Genomic DNA, 22775 nt, shown 5'->3' with positions numbered 1-22775 from the left:
TTGAAACAAACTAAGAATCATTCTTTGACAATTCACTGATATCCCATGATTGCATTTGAATGACTGTATCAATAACATTAACTACTACCTTCCATTACTAACCTTTCTTGAATTGCTTTGTTTGTATTGTTAAGAAGCGCATAACCGTAGTCTGCTTCGTTTCCAACAAGAACAAACACAATATCAGTTCTGAAAAAGAAGAAGCATTGTTGAGAGCCAGGAACTCACATGCATTTATTCAGACTAATCATTTATGTAACATATCTTTATTCTGAGTGATGTGAATAATATGTAATTACTTTAATCAACTGGCCATATCAAACCTTGCAACTAAAATCTTTTAATAGCTGTGTATCATTCATTTACTCATTTTAGGAAATATTACTTACGACTGCATGTCTCTCACAATATTGTTCTGGCTTTCTCGAGTCCTTTTGCCTTCTACTCTCTCTATGAGGGTAAGGTAGCCAACTGCATCTTGAATTGATCTGAAGTAACCATATGGGGCAATAGTGTTAACATGTATAACATTATAGCCTTGTGTAGTGTACTAAGGGTACATTATTCATTCTTAGCACAAATCTGTTCATAAAGAAATATCTTTTACCCTCAAATGCTTTGACCAATGCAATAACATCACTAGACACATTTTAAATGGAACATATTTTGATGTTTTTTCTTCTAAAATGAAGACATACTTTCAATGTTTACAAAATGCAGTGATTTTCTTCCTGAAATGTTTCAAAAGACATACTGATATAGATATGTGTTCATTTTCTGTATTTCTATGTTCACAAAATACGCCTGAATATAACTAGCTAATACTTACTTTCTGAAAACTTCAACATTGGGAATGATTTCATTAGCCCGTGTTTTATCCATAACAAGTACAAATCTGTTGTAATCTTCAATTAGGTTAACCTGCAACAGGAACATCATTGTAAAAATATTGACATTTCAAGATAAAACCAAGGTGTGAAACTTAAAAAAATTGTTGGAATAATGATAAAAGTGATAACATACATCAGTGTGATCTCTTTGTGGAATGCAAAAAATGACTTTTCACCATGGTGGGTAGTAGTGAGTGAGCATGATGGACCAGCCAATACATACCACAACTGTGGTTGTTGACACTCTTGGGGCCTCTTGTGTTGGGTTGTCTTGAGCCTGTACACCAAATCGAATCAGTCTTTGTGCTGTTGGTGCTTGGTCAAACTCAGTTGTGGTGAAGATAACACCTTCATTTGATGTGACCCCGAAGGATGGAACAGTTTCCTGTGAGACGTCAAGGCCGTAGGTCACCAGACCATTAGGCCCTATATCCAAATCAGTGGCCTGAAAATGATTAACATTTACAAGTTTATACCCTGGTCGAAAACCTGTAAAACGTAACATTAAAACTCAGTTATCTGTTGTCCACACTGTTTCCCCAAAGGAATATTGGACTAAAAACCTCAAATCAATATTTTTATAACATGATACATGTTGCAGGATGCTGGAAGATTACAGGGGGTTGTCAGCTTCTTCATTTATTCTGCTATCACACTCACATTGATTCTGAGGATTTGTTCATCAGGTTTAGCCAGGACAGAGATGGCTCCATAGTATTGGTCCTTGTTGTAGCCATTTTCAGGGATATCTTGGTACTTGAAAATTGGATTATTGTCATTGACATCAGTGACCACCAAGATAACATCTGCGACTCTCCAGGAATCTGAATTGCAACACAGAATGTAGAAATACAAAATATGAAATGCACAACATAAATATTTCTTGGATTATAAGGATATATTAAAACATACTAAACAGAATTTGTACACATATATTCAAATATCAGATACTAAAACTTGCATGACAGACAGGCTATGATATTAAAGTAACCTTCCTTCTGACAGACTCAGTATGCAAGTGAAGCAAACAAACCTCCCTTCCTAGTTGGAAATTCCTGTAGTGTTCTGTGTCTCTTACATTAGTAAAACTTGAGCAATGAAATGCACAACAAAATCTGTACAAGCAGATTATAGGCATTAGAAGATTTCATCCTTTTGAACAAACTCTAACTTTTCATTTTAAACATTCATATGTCTGAATCTTTTTTGCTAATGCATAATCCACAAGAAACCTGTGGGTGGTACTGACTGTTTCATACATTCAAACTATCATTGGGACCTAAAGCATAATACTGACACTAAAGTCACGGTGTGATCTTCTGACTTAGTACCAGTAGGATGGGCTGACACAGCAGTGCAGATCATGAGCTGATATGTATACTCACTGTAGGTTTGGACAACGGCATTGTCAGCACCAGTTGCTCGCTTGTTTCTGCTTGGTGCTGGTGACACTCTTACTCTCAACTTGTACATGTCTTTCTGTTCCCTGTCCAAATTCCTCATCAACATTAAGTAGCAGTTCTTGCGATCAGTATCTGGTGTTGTACTGAATAAACCTAGCAAAAAATATCCATCATTTATAAATAATTATGCTAGATAATATCTGACTCATAGCCATTAGGTATAATCAGCAAAATGCAGAAGCTTCATGCAGGAACTTACAACGTCTGTACCCTGAAAGGAAGTTAAAATACTATCTTTAACTGAAGATTCACCAGCAGAATATTGTCCCTTTTACAATTTTTGACACAAATGGTATGTAAAGAACTGAAACAAAATGTGAAATTTTAGTCCTGAAAATATAAAGAAAAAAGAAGCATGAAAACTTTAGAAAACTGATGAATGTCAGCTTCTGTAATATGAGACAGAGAGGTTTGAAGATGTTCTTACTCCTTCATTAGTTGGGCATAAATACACCCACAAAATGGCATGTCCCTGATATAACAGAATGTGCATTGATGAATTATCACCCTTCATGTGGATGCCTCCTAAATGTTATTCAAAGACCTTATGTAAACTTTAGAACCTAGATGTTCAAAACGCTCTTAGGACTAAGATAGTCATAACTGCCACACACTGACAGTAACCTAGAACTATCTTAGCTCTAAGAGAGTTTCGAAAATCTTGGCCCTGGTATACAGTTAACTGTACCATTAGTAATAATAGCTACTACAGAACACAGCCCAGCTTGTTATTCCGTGACTATTTATACAGATCAAAATAGTATGCAGCTTGATAACTTACTAGGACATCCCCTACCACCCAGCAAATACATTTATGGCAAAATATGAGACAATCTATTAACTATTTGAGTTCATATCACATGATAAATGTGTTTGGTACAACATACCAGTCTCTGTTTCGTCACCGCTAATGATGGAGCATGTGACTTCATTGTTCTGTTGATTCTCAACATCCATGAATAATACAGTCTTGTTTTGCACATTTTCAGGGATTTCTTTGCTGAAAGACAATAATAAACCTGTAGCATCAAACATGGGGAGAGACATAAGCTATGCTATAAGCATGTCCATATTTATATGGTATATGTGTACCTATATGCAACATTTCTACTCGTACCACAGCCTATCATATCTCGCTCATTTCTATTCAAATTCATAGAGCTGCTGTCAAAAACTAACAAAGTTACTGATATTCAAGTTGAATGAAATCCTCACAGTGTTACTATAATACAAGTTGAATGATAACCTTCACAGAAATATAATTGAACAGGTTGAATGAAACGCTAAGAGTCACTCACTAGTATACAGGTTGAATGAAGCCAAGGTCTCCCAGAACCACATTCAGTGGGGTGACACTGACATTCACCTGGATCTCACTGAACTTTGGACTCCAACTACGGTCAGTAGCACGAACTTTAAACTGGGGAAAAGAAAAACATGCATGCAACATATCACCTTGATAACAATATCTGAAGGTTTTTAGCCATCACATATGTCACATCAAAGATCAGTATACAGTGAGACTCCAGATATATGGACACATTCTGTTTTGTGTAGATCATCCGGATGACTGAATATCCAGATATCTGGATTTCTGTCATTCAAGTTTTGGCGTTGAAACAGTAGCGAGCTTACACTTCATGGTTAACATCACTTCCAAAACAGTATGGTTGTTTTGATTTGCCAATTACAATTCAATCTGTGACAGATAGGCCAACTTATCACCACCAATGCCAAGCTGATTGGTCATTAATCCTAATTAACAGAACTTGTCTCATGTCAAAACACATGGACACTCACACTTCACTTCACACGGTCAGCAGATCAAAGCTTCAAGCGGATAAGAGAGTCAATTTTGTGTTGATTTAACAAGTTCGCTTGTAAAATTTACTGTGCAGAAATGGAAATCGAATTTCCGGTATAGACATTCACTTTTAAAGTGTAAGAGATTGTATATCACTGTATATATATTATACTCACATATCTCATGTAATTTCCTTCAGCATTATCATCGGTCAGAGGTTGAGTAATGAAAATGGCGCCATCAGAAGCAATGCCAAATGACCGAACATCTACAGCATTACCAATGAGGCGGTATTCAATCTGTGCATTTGGTGTCTGAAATTGAGAATATTTAAGCATTCAATAAAGAAACAGCATTGAACATAATGAAAGAATTGAAAGTTGAACCAAATGTCCTGTGGAATGGTACTCTTTAATATCACAAATATGTCTCTGATCCATAAATACATAAGTTATACTGAAATCAGCTGAACAGAACTTCTGTTTCATCATTTCTGTGAATAATAATGAGTTCAATATGTAGTCTTTCACAGAAGTTCAACCCAGGAAACTATTTATGCACTCCTTAAATAAGCAACAAAATTAATTAAGCAAAACCTTCTAAAATGGACAAATAAGGTTTACCATACAATATCATAGTTGGGCAGAGTGGTACATGTTCAAGGTTGGAGGATGCGTAAGATTCAACTATCAACATACCAATAAAGAAAAAGAATCTCTCGTGTGAACATTTACATTACAGGAGATCGCCTGTGTTAACTACTATGAATTAAAAAATAGAAGAACTTGACAAATATCCTAGTTCATTTTTAAGACAACAGCATTTTCCGATTCATTAGTACACTAACTTGGAATTTATAGCTAAATCTGGATACACATCAATACTTACAAACTGATTCTTTGGGACATTGACATCGGCATCAATGGCTGTTACGTTTGCGATGACCTTGCCTATGGGGTCACGTTCACTGGCATTAGCAGATATAGAAGATACTGTGAACTCTGGTGCATACATGTTCCTTATGGTGTTAATGACAAGTGTGGTAACGTCAGTTTTGGGTCTAGCGGCTCTATCAGAAACTTGTATGGTGAGCTGAAACAAATTATTTAATACATTAAACATTAAAGATCATTGTTAAAAACAAAATAAATGATTTCATTCAAGAATCTAAGGTCTAAATATTAAAAATGCTTAAAATTATTTCCTTACCTCAGTACGGTTTGGCGAAATGGCATTAGCCAGAGGTTTCGCAAGGAGGATATCACCAGATGTAGGGCTAATGATGAAGTAGTCTGTGGCACTAATAGGGCTCACACCGGTAATTGAATAACGCAGCTGACCACCCAGTGTCTGAAAACAGAGTCAAATGTTAACTCCAAGGGACAAACGTTCCTCACATCAAGAAATCATGATAATTCCGCACATATGACAAAACAGATATTGGTCCCCATTCTACCAAACAATCTTAGCTTTAGGATGATCTTAACTCCCATAACTTACATAGGCTTGTGCTAGTTATAGCTCTTAGATCACATTGCTTTTGTTATGTTCTTTAACAGAGCACACTCATCAATTTTAAACCAAAATGTTGGCTGTCTATAAATAATCAAGTCTGGACCAGACAATCCAGTGATCAACAGCAGTGATCTGCACAACTAGGATGCAATTACATGTGTCAACCAAGTCATCAAGCCTGACAACCTTACCATGTTAGTTGCCTCTTTCAACAAGCATGAATTGCTGAAAACTGGGATCTTCCCAAGTCCCATTTGGATAACAAGTTAGTGAGTGGAACAAGGTCTGAAATATTGTGTACCAATTTCAGTGAACTTACCGAAGTGGTATCATTATCAGTCGCCCTTATTGTAGTAATGACTGTCTGTATAGGCTTGTATTCAGACACATCCACAGTATCGTTGTGAGGATTAAATTTAGGGGCATTGGGGTTTCTCACTATATTCACTGTCACTGTGGCAGTACCAGATTTGGGGGATGATCGGCCATCACTAGCAACAACTCGGATCTGAAATGATATATGACAATAAGTTCCATTCAATACATATCATGAAAGACAATACTTCTGCAATAAGGTTATTGTCAATGTCTTTATGTTTTCATAACTTAAAATATCTACAAGTCACAAAATATGAGCAAGGCCCCTAAGCATGACTCCCAACCTCAGCTGTAATATGATTATTCTTGACAAAGTTACAAGACGTGTATCATACTTTGCACAGCACTTCCCCAAAACAAAAAAAAAAGACCCAAGTTTGAAAAAAATCCATGAAATTATTGTAAAATTATGGATGAAACAAATATGATGAAGTACCTTTCACTGGAGTTCTAGAGATTCATGATTTGTGATAACTCTCTATATAATAAAAATAGCAAAAGATAACTTTGAACTGCACCTTTCTTATAGATATGGATGGTTATCAACAAATTTGGAAACAATCCATTCAGATATGTTACCAAATGCTTAAGGATAAAGAAATGGTTGTCCTTCACATGCCTCCTTTATCAGGGCCCAGATGTTAAATTGTATTGAACCATGTTGGATTATTATGTGCCTTAAGGGCCTGTGATGTTTTCAAAGCATCATTTCATATATGAATACACTAATGTACGGTCCAAAATGATCCCTGTTTGTTTTAACACAAATCCTAAATGCAAGCTTAAAAGATTAAATTTTTAGTGTACATAATAATTGTAGATTTTCATGTAAATGTGATACGTACAATGTATCGATCTTGTAGCTCCTGAGTGAAAGATCTGGCAAGTGTGATGAGGCCAGTAGATGGCACAATATTGAAGTAATAGCTATCTGGTGGCTCCTGTAGAATGGCGTAGGTCAAAGTGTCCTGATAAGAGAAATGATGATAAATGATAATTATGCTCATATAAGAATTTCTTGATTGAAAAATATGTTATACAAGAATACATATCAAACAATAACTACTTGAGTTTAAGTTGTCAAAAAAGACTCACCCCATCAGCATCAGCAGCATTGACATTTACTATGCTTGTCCCCTCAGGGGTCACCTCAGGAACAGTTCTTTCATATATGATGGGAGCAAAGACAGGTGCATTTGGATTGCGCGCAACATTAACTGTCACTGTCACTGATGCAGTACGTCGAGGAGATCCACGGTCGATTGCCATAACATTAAACTGGTAAAAGAGAGGCAGGATTGTGAATGCATGAATACAGAGCTGTATGATATGATCATGAACTCAGAAACTTATTATAAGTAGAGTTATCTGTTTCAGACATCATACCTAGATTGCATGTGAGTAAATTAAGAGCTACATGAAGTAACAGTGATAATTAGTTATCTCAACATGTATAATTGCATTGATAAGAGGACATTCACACAAATGACAGGTTCAGATTGAGTTTTCAATACTGTCAAGCCATCAAAGACTTCTCTGTTATTTTTTAACCAGTACTACCATTACAAATTACAATACACAACACCCTAAATTCACATCAAGTACGGACTATGTGCTGAAACCTGGCAGTGGAACATAACATCATCATTCTACTACAATAATGCATCATCATGAAATATATATATGTATTTGTCTGCCTTACCAGATATTGCTGAGTGTTACTGTCCTCAGACAACTTTGTAACCACAGACAAAGCACCAGTGGTTGGGTTGATGAAGAAATAACCATAAGAATATGATGGTGTAACACCAGTTGTATCAATGGAGAAATCAAGAACACCATTGTCACCCTGAAAACAAAAATATAATTTCAATCACCTGATTTGAATTCAATACACGTAAAAAAGTTATTTGTCACACCTTTTTTTCATACATGGAATTTATATTACATGATCTGTGTTCCAACTTACTCTGTCAGAGTCTGTTGCATTTATCCTTCCAAACTCAGCACCCAGGGGCTGATTCTCGGGTAGGTTGAACACCAAGGTTTGGTCAGGGAAAACAGGTGCATTTGGATTCCTCAAGACATTAACTCTCACAATTGCCTCAGTAGTTTCAGCTGCGTTAGACAGTCTGAAAGCTACAACTCTCAGCTGAAACATTAAAGATGCCTTGTCAACATCATTTTCACCCAAAAGATAATTTTTAGAATAGCATACATGAAATATTTATTTGATAGTGCTATCTAAACCATACACCTGTCTTTAAGAAAGTTCTCTTTAATAAGTAAGTGATACGATTTACAGTTGTTACGGTGATTGCTGTGAAAACAGATGTTTTAAAGTATTTGAAAATCCATAAAAGGAGGATATATATTGGTCTAAATTTACAAACTTTGAAAAATTATGCTATTGAGTGGTTTCACAGGTGGACATAAAACATAAGTGTGTATACTAATGTACTTACAGTGTATACTGTGACCTTCTGTGTATCTTCAATAAGAGGCCTGCTGACAGTGATCTGCCCTGTCTGTCTATTGATGCTGAAAAAGTTTGGTCCAAGGCCATCTCCCCTCAACTCATACTGCAAGACACTCTGTGCACAGAAAACCAATGATATCGAATACATGACACAAATTAAAGCAACAAAGTGAACAAAATTCAGTAAATCACATTAAATAATTTTATACTTTTAACGATCAGCTGGGACCTATATACTTACTCCAGGGATTGGATCTGTTGCTGTGATGGTGTAAATACTATCATTGACTGGTCGGTTTTCATTGATATTGATTTCCACTTCACTTGGTGTGAATGTTGGCAGTCCCAACTTGGAGATTGTGAAACTAACAGTAGCAGTGTCAGACAAAGGTGGGATGCCAGCATCTGTAGCTTGAACATCAAACTGGAACACAACACAAACACATAAAAGTTAATAAACACTAAACCTTTCTCTTATTTTGACAAATTTTCCCTCAGAAAAATGGACATTCATAAAGTGTAAGCTGGAGAGGAAATTTTAATGCAATTTGAAATTTCACTTGATTGCTCCATACCAATTCTGAATGAGTGAGGGAGATGGGTTTTACATTGCTTTTAGTGATATTTCAGCAATATCATGGCAAGGTGCACCAAAAATGAGCTTCACACATTGTACCTACCCATGAGGCAAATGTTACTTAACATGGGCACATCCTATGAATCATTATGCATCCAGATAAGATAGAGAAATTAAATATCCAAAGTTTTGAAGCATTTATAAACTAAAATTATGTGAAAAAGCATGGAATTAGTTGAAAGTGCTTCAGTTATCAAACAAGTACATACCCTCCAGATCGGCTGAGAGACACGGCGAAGGTCAATTCGAGGAGAAATGGCACCAGTGGTTGGGTTTATCTGGAATACCCTGTTGGCATCACTACTGAGGATACTGTATCGCACTTGGCCATTGAGGGTAGCCTGAGCATGTAACAAAGAACAGTAATTAACAGAATAATAGTGGACAATGATATACAAGATATTTCAAATAGGAGGAAAGTAATATACAGAATCTGAGGACAATAATTCAGAATATCTGCACAGTCTGAGGTTCAGATGTGCCATTTAAATGATCGTCAGTATCTCATGAAATTATCTAACAACATCTTCAGAATCTGATGAGAATAACTTACAGGAGATCAGAATCAAACAAAACGTAACTGACAGGATGATCTATTTTTGAGTACAATAACTTACAGGATCATCTGAATCTGTGGCTGTAACAGTCAGGATAGTGTAGTTGAGAACAGGTGCTTCCTCATCTACCACAGCGGAGTAAGTATCCTCTCTCACAAACACTGGAGCCTGGTTTCGGGCTACTAGGACAGTCACAGTTGCAGTGGAACTTTTCGGAGTCAAGCTTGTGTCTTGAGCAACAACGTACAGCTGGAAGTATTTGTACATATCAGTGATGGTTAACTGTCTATAGTTAGTACCTAAATGAACCTGACTTGTACCATATCATTTAAAATCAGAATGAATGCTCAGTGTAAATACTTCCACATAGAACTACTCAATAATGTTACAAATTACTTGTTCGTCATAAGAGACATAATCTGACACTACTTAGGGACACTCTGAAACAGAAAGGCATGTACAAGCTGTGGATATGAAACAAACATAATACACGTAAGATATTGCTTGTGCATGGGACTTACTATGTATCTGTTCTGTCTGGTGGGATCTTCGGACACACGCCTACTGACTGTGATCAGACCTGTGAAGGGGTGAACTGTGAAGTAGTCATTGGCAGCTCGGCTTCCGTCACTCAGGGTGAACATGATTTGATTCTCTGGGGCCTGTTAAAATCATAATACATCACCTTAGACACAGGACAAAAAGTAGCATTTCACATCTGTAATTTACAGATAGCAGAAATCAAGTGTGTAAACCTTGAAATTTTAAATCAATATAAAGTTTTAATTATCACAGTCAATGTACTCACCAATGGATCACTGTCAGTGGCAGTGACAACAAGTACACTTGTGCCTTTAGGATCATAGTCATTGATGGTAGCTGTGTACTGAGTTGGTGAAAATCGTGGGCTGGCTAGATTGCGGTCAACACTGATCTTTGCAGTAGTATAAGACACTTCACTTGGGTTACCAGAGTCAAAGCACTTCGCCAGGAGCTTTAATGAGATGAGAAAGCAAGGAGTCATTTTCGATACTGATAACATTTGTTAGAGAAACTATTACATCTTCTGTTAAAAGAAATAAAGTTTTAATACCAAGCTTACCACATAACTGACATCAGGTTGTAGGTTGAGTGTCAGGTTGGCCCGAACTGTGATGGCATGTGTGACATTGTTTAGATCAAAGTAGGTCTGTCCAGGTTCGTACCCTTCAAGTTGGCAAACAATGGTTCCCTGAATATAAAAGATTCAAATGATGGCAACAGTTAATGTTATAAAGATTCATGTAATAAAACATACTGTAGTAAATCAGATTACTAAGTGCAGAAGTAAATTTAATGTGCATTTTTCAGGGTAGTGGAACAAACTTTGGAATTAACTAGACAAAAAATACATTATGCAATGTTGAAATGTGAAGTCATGACTGACTTCTGAACATACCACGCGATCAGGGTCACTGACAGAGAGCGAGAGCACACGAGTTCCAACAGGCTGTGTGATTGGGATTCTAGTTTCATATGGTCTATTGCTGAATGCAGGTGGGCCACTGTTCTTTGTCACTGTTATCCTCACAATAGCATCACCAGTTTTCCCACGACCATCAGAAACTTGCACTGGGATCTGTAATGAGCAAATTCAAATGGTAAAAGACCTTGACTGTGTACTTAAAAAGAAATATAACATATTAAAATCACAATGGTTAAGTTAACACCAACTTTCCTCACTGAAGTGAAGCTGGAGGGAGGCACTTCATTTCTTAAATTATCCACAATCATTTTGGAAAGATCACTTCAAACACAAACTTTCCAACATCAAAAGATCATGTAACTCATGCTTGTATATGACTGACCTGGATCTGACCAACAAGTGGTTAATTATTTAAGCACATAACATATTCAGGTTACAATGATGCATAAATTAACCAAATCACTGATTCTAATCAACTGATCATATTTGTTTTCTCTTAAGGCAAGTGTTACTTGTGACCAATTCTGGCATTTACACAACTGACTCATACAGAAAACATGTCTGTAAGAACATGACAAAAAGTCATGTAGATTCATCAGCTAATCCAGAGATTCCACCATCATCCTACCTCAAATGATCTGCGGTCAGTTGATCTCAAGTCTTTTAGCAACACAACAACACCAGTTGTTGGGTTCACATAGAAAAAGCTCTTGTCTGTGTCGGTACCTTGGTTGCTGAAGGTTACAGAATCCTAGAAGACAAAATAACACATTGTAACTCTTTTCTCTTTCACAGATTCCTTTCTCAGATGATTCAGCTAACTTTAATAAAGTCTGCAGGTACTGCTATGTCTCTAAGTCAACTCACCCCATCTGAGTCCGATCCAGAGAGTTGAAGAACGGTGCTGCCCAGGGGGAATGTATCAGGAATGGTCCTTGTGAATGAGGTTTGGGTAAATGCTGGGAATGCAGGGTTGCGTCGGACATTGACAGTAAGAACACCCTCTGCTCTATTGTCTGGCCAAGCTGTATCATAACACTGAACTCGTATCTACAAGAAACAAGTACAGAATGACAGCCAAGTAACGTACAGAATAATCAGCAAGAAACAAGTTTTAGATTGATGGGACAGAAACAAGTACAGAATGATAGGCAAGTAACAAGTACAGTTCAAAGGCAAGAAAAAGGTACCCAATGATATTTAAGAAACCTGTAATAACAGGGGTCAAGTTAGGACCTTGGTTTGTCTATGACACTGGCTTATCTATGGTCATATGCAGTACAGGGCCTAGAATTCCGAAGCTCTCTTAGCACTACTATAGTCATAAGTGCTATATATCAACATTAACTTATGACTATCTTAGTGCTAAGAGAGCTTAAAAAATCTAGGCCCTGAATGATAGGTGAGCTAAATGATGGTTAAATATCTCCAAAAATGTCACCCTTGAATGGATGTGTTCTAAATTTGGTATCAATAATTTTCTCTAATCCTTCTGATGAACTTATCGCATGGTAATTTAGTACAAGATGCACTAACGTATGGCAACTGAATGGACAAGTCACACAAGCATGCCTATAAGACTTGATAAGTGATAGACACATCAACATGGAAAGAAGGAGATATCACTGTACCTTGGCAAAACAAAGAATCCTTACCTTGTATTCAGCCCTGCCCACAGTATCAAGTTTTGGAGAGTTGTTGATCCTTACTTGTCCAGTCGCACTATCAAGGTTGAAGAAAGTGGATGAAGGCCAATCTCCAATCATTTGGCATCGTACACTTCCCTATCACAAAGACAAATATTCACATATAATACATGAGAAAAAAAAGACAAAAATAAAACAATGGTTAAGAAAAAACACTTCTTGACACATTAGTATAACAAGAATGTGGAGACCATATTAATGTGTATTTGCTTCTGCAGCTTTATCAAATGTTACAGCTATGTTATGCCTGAATCATAACCAAGGTGAGACAAAGAAAGAATGAAACTGTAACAGTATATTGCTATTTTTATGAAAGGATAAAGCTGACAGTCAACATACATCTAAATCTGCATCAAATGGATCGATGGTGTACACAAGAGCTGTAGGTTGAGCAGACTCCTCTACAGTCACTGATGCAGGCAGGTTTCGGATAATAGGAATAGCTGTGTCACGGGGAACATTTACTGTCACCACTGTTGTACCAGTTCGAGCAGGATTACCATTGTCTTTAGCAATAATCGTGATCTGAAACAACAAACACAAACAAAATTCCTACTATTAGCATCGGTATAAAATATATGCTTCACAGCAAAGAAAAGTATCAAGAACATGGTAATATAGCTAATAATATTTCCAAACTCACATCATATCTTGTTGTACGGTCAGTGTCTGTTGTTAAGTTCTTCTTGAGAGTCAGCAAACAAGTGCGAGAATCGACAGCAAAGAATTCTTGTGCCTTGGCAGTGCCACTGATCTCACAGGTTGTCATGGACTGTAAAATTTCAAAAACAAACAAACACTTTCAACAATTATTCTCTGTCAAAAGTCACAAATATCTGATTTCCATTCTAAAACATACAATCTCCCCAGTAATAGCAAAAATAAGATTGACAGTATTTTACATACACTATCCCTGTCGGTGACATTAAGTGGCCTGGACCAAGACTCTGTACTGGTTGTCTCTGGCAAGCTCAGGCTAATGCTGGTAGGGTTGAACTCGGGTCCAAATCCATTTCTGTTTACAGTGATACGGACTGTAGAGGTGCTTCTCAGATCTGGGTACAGTGAATCGTATCCTGCTACCACGAGCTGTTAATGGAAAAAAGAAATATATTGACCCAGAAAACAAAAATGTGTATGTTAGTATATTAAAAAAATGTTACTTTCATGCATCCATAAAATGGATTTTCAAAATGAAATGGGAGGGATAAACAGGACAAGTGACTAGTAACTGGTAATTTTGATATCTACATACCTTGTATTCACGGTTGCCATCTGGTCGTAGATCATTGATAATGGTAACTCTACCAGTGCGGTTATTGACACCAAAGAACGTTGGGGCTGGATATTCTCCAACAACCTCATACACCATGTTACCCTGAAAGAGAGAGAGAGAGAATATTCATTGCAATCTACTGTCATCAAATTATATGTTAATTATGAGTATATGTTGAACACATTTGAATCAGTTGAAACTAAGAAGAAATATTAAAATGTATCATAAACTTACTGGGGGATTCTTTGTGGCTTGTACATCAACAACAAATGTACCAGGTGGGTTCTTCTCATCAACTGTGGCAGAATACTCGTTCTGTGTAAACTGAGGGAACTGGATTGAGCCAACAATGACTCCAAGTGTTGTAGTATCCACATTTGCAGTTGGGAAGCCATTGTCTGTTACTTGTATGCTACACTGAAACAGTGATTGAATCACTGATAGACATTTCAAAGTTTTTCAAAGAGTACTATATCTTTAAATGCTTACTTATAGATACCAAGTGTTTTGACAGAGTGAGTGATGGAATTTAGGTAACAAAGCTTACATCATTGAAAGAAATTTTGACTTGATGTAAATCTTACAGGATTACAACTTTGTCAAATGCTAGTGGTGATGATAAATCATGGTACTGAACATTTTCATTCTCACTTCTTTTGGCCTCAGGATTAAGAGATATTGTACCATCCCACTACTACCAAATGGCCATGCAGTGATTTGGATGACAATATTGATTTCGTTGGCATCAATTTCTAGTGTTTTCCAGAACTGTTTTCCACCCAAGCATAAGAAGCAAAGTGTTTCACCATGATTATCACCACAGGCAAACATTAGCAATCATTATTCAAAGGGACATAACCCTTGTAATCATATAAAACTATGTTTTGAGGGAACTGTTATTTTAATATACAGTAAAGTACTTTTATAACGAACTACAAGGGACCACTGAAATTAGTTTGTTATATCCGTAGTTCGCTATTCACGAAAATCCATTGAAAGAACAGTAAAACACACTATACAGTACAACACATTCCTACTCAGTTTATTCGTACATACATTTATATTACGTTCTTTTCACTACAAAATCAGTAATCTTACACAGGTCACTCGTCACTACGCACTCGTCATTGAATATATCGTATTTTAAAAGTCTCACGAGTATCAAAAGCTTCTGTCCACATTTCTGATGTGTGTGGGAGGCATATACACAGGCCTTTTGAGGGGATACACTTGTCGTTTTCTATTAAATCGCCAAAGACCGAGTTGCTGTGCCGGAAGTATACAAAACTAGGTCGTCAGCGACAGGCTTTATGGCCTCCGGCAATCTGATTGGTTAATAATTCAAACTGCAACTTCACATGGGTGTAAAATCTGGAGTGTGTTTTGACGTCTAACTTATTGGTCAGATTTCAAAGTGAGCGCCACTAATTGACACTGATTGAATTTGCTCAATTGACTATTCACACCATTAATTAGTGTTAACTGGAACTGTTGAGGATTTCAAAGTGAGCATCGCTAACTGGCAATGACACTGATTGAGTTCGCTCAGTTCGTTATTCACACCGTTAATTAGTGTTACCTGGGACGCGGGGGGACTGCAAATCAGTTTGCTATAGCAGGTAAGTTCGTTATAGAGAATTCGTTATTCACGACTTTTTTATATGATAACATATAGTGGTTTATTCGGGACTTTAAAAACAGTTTGCTATAGCCGTCGGTTCGTTATATCCGTGTTTGTTATAAAAGTATTCTACTGCATATCTTTACTTGCAATCTATTTCAGCTCCTGGATGAGAAAAAAACATATTCTCCCAAAAATGTGAAACAAAGAACTTTTACTGATAATGATTAATGAATTCTCCAAGAGAGTTGGATTCCAAGATCAAAGGTCACAAACTGTCAAGGTTGTCCCTAATATCTGCTGGAAAAAGGCAAGATGGATTTATGCCAATTGTGAAACTCATAGTATGGTTCTATATGACTATTAACCAATGAAAAGTCTTCAAATTTACAATAATAATAGGATAATAATAGGAATTTCTACTTCCATTTAATTCCATCTCGATAGACAACTCACATTGAAACTTGGAGTAGTGGCCACACGCAGATTCTTGCCAAGGAGGACAACACCAGTGTCAGGATTCATATAGAAGGTTTCCTGGCATCGTGTATCGCCAGTGATGGTAAAAGTTAACTTGTCCTGCACACAAACATGTACATACATACATTAAACATGTGCATACATGCAAACATTAAATAAACGTCAGAAGATAAAAAAATCCCCTACAAATTCAAGAGAACAAATCATCTGCTTGTATTCATATGTAATCTGTTGGTCTATGCAACATTTGTGTTCACTTTCATGAAAGATTACAAAGTTTAGAAGATAAAGTCTAAAGAGACATTAAAGTATGAAGCTGAAAAATCTCTGTACAGCAAAAGGCAGCCTTGTCTTTGTGTGTCAGTGTGTCATGAAAGAATGCCTATCTGTTTTAGAGATATTCTCCCTTAAATCACAGCCGTCTTATTGAGTTAGTGGAAATGGAAAAAATATAAACAAGAAAAGGAACCATTTGACAAGTTCAAAGAATACCCCTTTATTTCAGAGAGTGCTCTGGACAAACAATGTTCACAGACAGGCAGATGTACAGATTCACAAACTGATTACATGTACTTTTTACCTCTGAATTACATACTGGAAAGATAAACAGACCACATGCACGCTCATATTAAGCTGAAGACATTGTGCATTACATGTTGACTGTCTCTTACCCCTTGGTCTGCATCCTGTGCACTGATTGCATTGGTAACAGTGGTCCCTAGAGCTGCATTGTCCTGAATGGTGGCAGAGTATGGTTTTCCCATGAACAATGGGGATGATGGATTCCTTGTCACAGTGATCACCAATGTACTATCAGCCCAGAATGTTGGGAATTCAGAATCATAGGCACGAACACGAAGCTAAAAAATATATGTTGAAACTTCATCAGTATGATCATACACACATACATACATTTGCCTCAAAAACATGGTTTAATAGTCAAATAATCTTACTATGTTTGATAGCATTTCATGTATACTGACAAGTTTGAAATAATATTATAAACAAAAGTAATGTCTCAAGATCGAGACTTATCAGTTTAACTCTTTAACTGACAAAGTGCTGCTCACAGTATATTGTGCATCACGTCCTGAGCGGAGGTCATTGCGGATTGTAACAATACCAGTTGTCTGGTTGACAGCAAAGAAGTATGGAGCTAGACCTTCTCCTTGCACTTCATACATCATAGCACCCTGTAAATAGAAACACTTTATAAAAGACTGCTAAAAGTCATTAACATTAATTTGTCATCAGTATTTCACTTAGGAGATAAACATCATGTGTTGGCCAATTTCCGGGTGTTATTGAGAATTTGAAGCACGGGAATGCATTTGGAACTGACGGCGTCAGCCGGAGGTTTCAAATGAAATATTCCCGTTCGACATTGTATACACAAAAGTAAACCAAAGGGGTTTTAGTGTCTGCACTCGTTTACATCGAATACGGACACAGCAGTGAAGTGTCATCAGCTGGCCGTTTCAGCTGGTTCTCATGGTAGCATCTGGAGTTGCTCATTTGTGACGTCATTCTAACTTTACGTCACAATATGATTTGAATGACGAAACCACTGTTGATGACACAACAAAACAATTGTTTACGTGTCAATATGCGGTGAATAGTCTTTCCGTTTCCGGGAATCTAATACCATTTAATCATGTTTTTCAACCAATCAGATTACAGAACACAATGACTTTTGGTTTACAATATGGGAAATCCACTCAATCATATTGACTTGGTGAGAAATGTGACAATCATTTCATTGCATCCATTTGGACTTTATGATGACAAATATCTGTTATAACATAATGTTATATCTGGCATATTGTGCGATACAGTGTAACTTATCATTGACTAATAATATACCTACAGCAAGATTAGGTTTGCTGGCAGAAAATTGAAATATGCTGGCAGTAACTGTACGGTCTTCTCGTACAGTTGTAGCAAAACTGCTGCTGCCAAAGGTAGGCCTTTGGATTCCAGTGATGATAATATTGACAGTCACATCAGAAGTCTTTGTAGGACGGCCATTGTCTGTTGCCCTCACATTCATCTAGAAAACATTGAAAAAAGAAATAGTTCTAAACCATTGCTGTTTTCCTTCAAATGAACAGTGATACAAGATATATGAATTTACTATTAGACATACCATAACACAAAAGGATCACTTATCTTTGATCAGTGTAAGCTACAGAAACACACAAGCATATTGATTCTACCGAGTAAGTGCGTCCTCCCAAGCCAGTCAGCTGTCTTCGAGGGTAGATTATTCCAGTTTCTCGCACAATGTAGAAGTAGGACAGGCCATCAGCTCCATTCAGATCAGATGTCAGTTGATAAGTGACAGTATCCTAACAAAATAATCATTAAGAAATATCAGTGGAGAAAAGGTAAAAGTGGAATAAACTCATGTACATATACACAATAAAATAAACCTTGCTGACTTACCCTGTCCTGATCAGTTGCATTTATATTGATGACAGGCACTGCTAACTGGTGCGTCTCCTGTATGGTCTGTGTGAAGGAAGTCTGAGAGAACTGTGGACTATTGGGGTTGCGTACCACTCTGATCTCCAAATTTTCAGTCACACGGACATCAGGTACCTGGCTGTCATACACAGTTATTTGGAGCTGAAAGACAAAAATGAAAAATCATCAGACTTAACCACACAGTTTGTATTGTGTCCTATGGGCAATGAAGTGGACATCACAGCTTCAAATATTTCTTTCTATTCACAAAACAGGAATGAAATTTTGCAAAAAATATGTAAACTTCCATGGTAAATATCTTCTAGGTACAACATTCATAAAGTATTCAGATTGATGTCAAATATATAACTGTAGAATTATATACGGACCACTTAACTAACCTCCAGATTGTGAATGTCAACAACACAACGTCTCTAATGCAGAAACCTGTTCCTCTCATTTTGCTACTCATAACAATTGTTATGTTACTATCAACAACAGGATGCTATTTTGTGTAATTGGTTTGTATAGAATGAATAAACCCTGAGAAAATGTAACAGTAAACAAGAACACAAGTGAAACATTTTGAATGAAATCATTGTGTATACAAGTGAATACTTCACCTATGATTTGTGCACATTTTCAGTCACTGACTGAAAGCTCCACTTCTATTAACAAACATGCTACATGTATAAAAGTGAATGCTGCCCAATATTTGGTACACCACTAGAATTGCTTACAGTGTAAGAATCACGGCCTAGGCCATCATTCTTCAGATCCTGTGTAACGTTGATTCTGCCATCATTTCTGTTGACAGCAAAGAAGGTCTGTGCAGGATATATACCCGTAGCTTCAAACACAAGAGAGCCCTGGAAAGAAAACAACAAAATATTAGCAATTCAATCAGTCAGTTAGAAAGTCAATAATTTTACTCAAGATCATCCTGCTTGTTTGACTTTAACATACTTCAAGTTAATCTGATTAAGTGACTGGTTTGAATGTTTGATTGACTATTTCCTTACGGTTAAGGGTAGGGGGTAGGAGGGCCGGACCTGCAAGTTATTAATCCAACAAAATCAGTGTAACTTATTTCCCAATGTCTTTTTATAAAGTAACCAAATCAATGGCAGCAAACATCAATCCCATTTTATCAATCCTATTTGTGCAAGATTGTTATCACTGAGAGGGTTACTTGAAAATACAAATTCTTTTGTGGGTAGATGTGTTTAGAAGTTCTGAACTAGATGTGTTTAGAATTTCTGAAGTATTGATTATTGCATGTGTTTACCTTCAGATCTGGATCTGCTGCTGATACTTCATTGGAGATGATTGTTCCAACTGGTGTTGTTTCTGGCACAACAGGAACTCTGTAAGGAATCCCAAGGAACCGCGGTGGGAACTGATCTCTCTGAATGTTGATGATCACTTGGCTACGGTCCTCCTGGGTCAGAATTGGTCTGTCAGATGCCCGCACTGGCAGCTACAAAACAAATGCAGAGAAAATATAATCATAATAGTAATAATAATCATAACAACAATAGCGATGTCTTTAAATGGTATTTAGAAGAGACAGATATAAAAGAAGAAAATTCATGGATGTCATCTTGCTTGTTATAAAGAATATGATGTTTAAGAGTATAATGATACTCCTTCATCAGGTGAATGTAATTTAATGATATAACAATATGACTATGCAACAAATAAACTTGAAGCATGTGATCAACACTTCATCAAATGACTAGGAAAGCAGTTATAGAATAGGTTAAGAATGGAACTGACTGCATTATATGTTACTTTCAAATAATCATACCAAGAACTGTGTGTTTGGAATATTCTGCACCGAGCGTATGAGATAGATATCTCCAGTTGCTCCATTAAGGAAGAAATAGCTGTCTGCATTCGTGGTGGCCTCCAGATTGTAGCTTACTCTATCCTGAAAACATGAACAAGGTCTGCCTTTAGTGCTTCTTTCATGCTTTCAAACATTACCAATAAACATCCTATGCCAAAATGATGCATGATTTACAGTTGCATGGGTTTCAAAATCCCATTGCCCAAAGCCTGGGACTAGTCAGTTTTCATCTCGGGCAATCAAATAATGCTATCTTACTTGTCCATGGACTACTAGATAATTTCCACTTATGGTTTCAAAGTGCAAATAAACTTGGACTTCATTTCATATCAGCTCGTAATGTAGCTATTACATTTTGCAATAATAGTAACTTAGAGCAATCATTTGACATTTATCACTCTTTGCTAAATAGTCTAGTAAACATTAACAACACACATTGTGCCATACAATCAGGGAAAGTGGAAAATTAGTCTGGACCAGTTACTTTCTTGAAGTCACTTGCCCTGTGACAAGTTGGTTTTAAAAAAATTTTGAACCCCTGAGACGTCTTCAAAATATATTTTAATGTAATAAATATTGGTATCTCCTCCTACCCCATCTGGATCTATAGCTGTGACTGTGGTGACAAGGCTCCCAATTGGCTTGTCTTCACTGATATTGATGACATAAGGGTTGAGGGTGAACTTGGGGGCATTGCTGTTGACATCCACTTGGATGCTGACTGTTGCGGTTCTACGTACTGATGGGATGTCTGAATCGTAGACAGACACGCGAAGCTGTAATGTACAGAAATAAACGTAAATTAAGAAATAATAAACTTAAAAATGTATGATAAATGAAACACTATTTGATGCACAGTTTTCAAAAGGATTTACCCTGGAGTGACAATGATAAATAACATTATGGACATAAACAATGTATTTCTACAAGACTTACTCTGTATTGCCTGGACTGAACAGTTGTGAGATTCGATCGGACAGAGATGACTCCTGTTGTTGAGTTGATTTTGAAATAACTTGGGGCTGGGATGTCTCCAATTATTTCATAGACTAACTGACCCTGCAAAATAAAACATGCGAAAAGGTAAAATGTGTAAGTAACTGAAGAATACAGCATCACCTGAGAACCCCTTATATTGACAACCTTTTACAACATGTATATTAACGCTCACATAAAACTCCTACCCTTAGATTATCATCAACTGCATTGACATCATAGATGAATGTGTCCACTGTGTTTGACTCAGATGCACTAGCGAAGTATGGTGCTCCAGGGAAGCGTGGTGGGATATCCTTAACAACTTGTATTACAACTTGAGTATTAGACTCCCTTGGCGGATCTCTCTGATCACTTGCACGAACTTGGAACTGTAACAGAAATCATTGAAATGGAGGAGTTCCACACTAAGACAGAGGCAACTCAAAAGAAACAGGAAAAGTTCAGGTCAAGGGCAAAGTGTTACATTCCCAAAATAATAGAAATTGCGCTCCATTCATGTTGACAGTACTTACTACATATTGGGACTGATTGTTGAGAGACAAGGATCTCCTGACATAGATGTCACCAGTTTGATCATCAATGAAGAAGTACATCTGGGCCTCATCATTAGGCAGAACCATACTGTACCGCACAGTGTCCTGCAAAAAAAACCCCGTTATCAGCATGACAGAATTTCACTTTTGATAAGACAAATCAGAAGGCATCTCTTCTAATCCATACTCAAGTATACTTATCTACCCTCACCTTACATGAGGGCCAAGCTATCTCTACTGGAAGTTTTCCTGACAAATATCACACTCTCTCTGTTGTGCAAAATAATCACTGAGAAAAATTATTGTACACTTACCCCATCACTATCTGACGCATTCACCCGAAGTACTGAAGTTCCTGTGTTGGTGAACTCAAATACTTGAGTACTGTACTGAGGAGCAGTGAACTGAGGTACCCCAACGTTACGATCAACATAGACAGTTACTCTTGCTGTCGACCTTTTCAGGGGGAATTCCGAGTCAAAGGCTGCAACTGTCATCTGAAAATGAGGGAAGGATTCCCTTCATCATTTGTGAATGAGCAAGCAAACACCATGGCTATCTATCCTCATCAAATTTTAGCCACTCAGCATCACAGGCATTTGTCAGTGAACTATTGACTGGTATTATAATCAACACCCTAAGCCATCAGAATAA

The 22775-nt window shown here is 37.0% G+C and overlaps 1 protein-coding gene across 1 annotated transcript in view; it reads right to left on the bottom strand.

Moving 5' to 3' along the window:
• The window catches only part of LOC137285007 (uncharacterized), a 102680-nt gene that overhangs the window by 5785 nt on the left and 74120 nt on the right, over nt 1–22775 (bottom strand). The window contains exons 132-177 of the mRNA XM_067817123.1: nt 22436–22618; nt 22101–22226; nt 21774–21956; nt 21526–21648; nt 21183–21365; nt 20548–20670; nt 20026–20217; nt 19478–19606; nt 18717–18899; nt 18488–18619; nt 18139–18321; nt 17342–17464; nt 16943–17131; nt 16248–16370; nt 14405–14587; nt 14150–14272; nt 13801–13983; nt 13538–13666; nt 13234–13419; nt 12844–12972; nt 12056–12238; nt 11817–11939; nt 11162–11341; nt 10826–10954; nt 10532–10717; nt 10245–10385; nt 9784–9972; nt 9376–9507; nt 8771–8953; nt 8516–8644; nt 8020–8202; nt 7753–7899; nt 7146–7328; nt 6896–7018; nt 5992–6180; nt 5367–5507; nt 5046–5249; nt 4334–4471; nt 3652–3773; nt 3241–3353; nt 2276–2446; nt 1551–1714; nt 1114–1335; nt 830–921; nt 390–488; nt 103–189 (exon numbers count right to left, since the gene is read on the bottom strand). Of these exons, the coding sequence (XP_067673224.1) occupies nt 103–189; nt 390–488; nt 830–921; nt 1114–1335; nt 1551–1714; nt 2276–2446; nt 3241–3353; nt 3652–3773; nt 4334–4471; nt 5046–5249; nt 5367–5507; nt 5992–6180; nt 6896–7018; nt 7146–7328; nt 7753–7899; nt 8020–8202; nt 8516–8644; nt 8771–8953; nt 9376–9507; nt 9784–9972; nt 10245–10385; nt 10532–10717; nt 10826–10954; nt 11162–11341; nt 11817–11939; nt 12056–12238; nt 12844–12972; nt 13234–13419; nt 13538–13666; nt 13801–13983; nt 14150–14272; nt 14405–14587; nt 16248–16370; nt 16943–17131; nt 17342–17464; nt 18139–18321; nt 18488–18619; nt 18717–18899; nt 19478–19606; nt 20026–20217; nt 20548–20670; nt 21183–21365; nt 21526–21648; nt 21774–21956; nt 22101–22226; nt 22436–22618 (7061 nt within the window). The remainder of the gene's footprint in view (nt 1–102; nt 190–389; nt 489–829; nt 922–1113; nt 1336–1550; nt 1715–2275; nt 2447–3240; nt 3354–3651; nt 3774–4333; nt 4472–5045; nt 5250–5366; nt 5508–5991; nt 6181–6895; nt 7019–7145; nt 7329–7752; nt 7900–8019; nt 8203–8515; nt 8645–8770; nt 8954–9375; nt 9508–9783; nt 9973–10244; nt 10386–10531; nt 10718–10825; nt 10955–11161; nt 11342–11816; nt 11940–12055; nt 12239–12843; nt 12973–13233; nt 13420–13537; nt 13667–13800; nt 13984–14149; nt 14273–14404; nt 14588–16247; nt 16371–16942; nt 17132–17341; nt 17465–18138; nt 18322–18487; nt 18620–18716; nt 18900–19477; nt 19607–20025; nt 20218–20547; nt 20671–21182; nt 21366–21525; nt 21649–21773; nt 21957–22100; nt 22227–22435; nt 22619–22775) is intronic.

Source organism: Haliotis asinina, chromosome 5 (genome assembly GCF_037392515.1).
Source record: "Haliotis asinina isolate JCU_RB_2024 chromosome 5, JCU_Hal_asi_v2, whole genome shotgun sequence".
Lineage (NCBI taxonomy): Eukaryota > Metazoa > Mollusca > Gastropoda > Lepetellida > Haliotidae > Haliotis > Haliotis asinina.
Note: the sequence above shows the minus strand (reverse complement) of the source record. Positions and strands in the feature narration are given on the sequence as shown.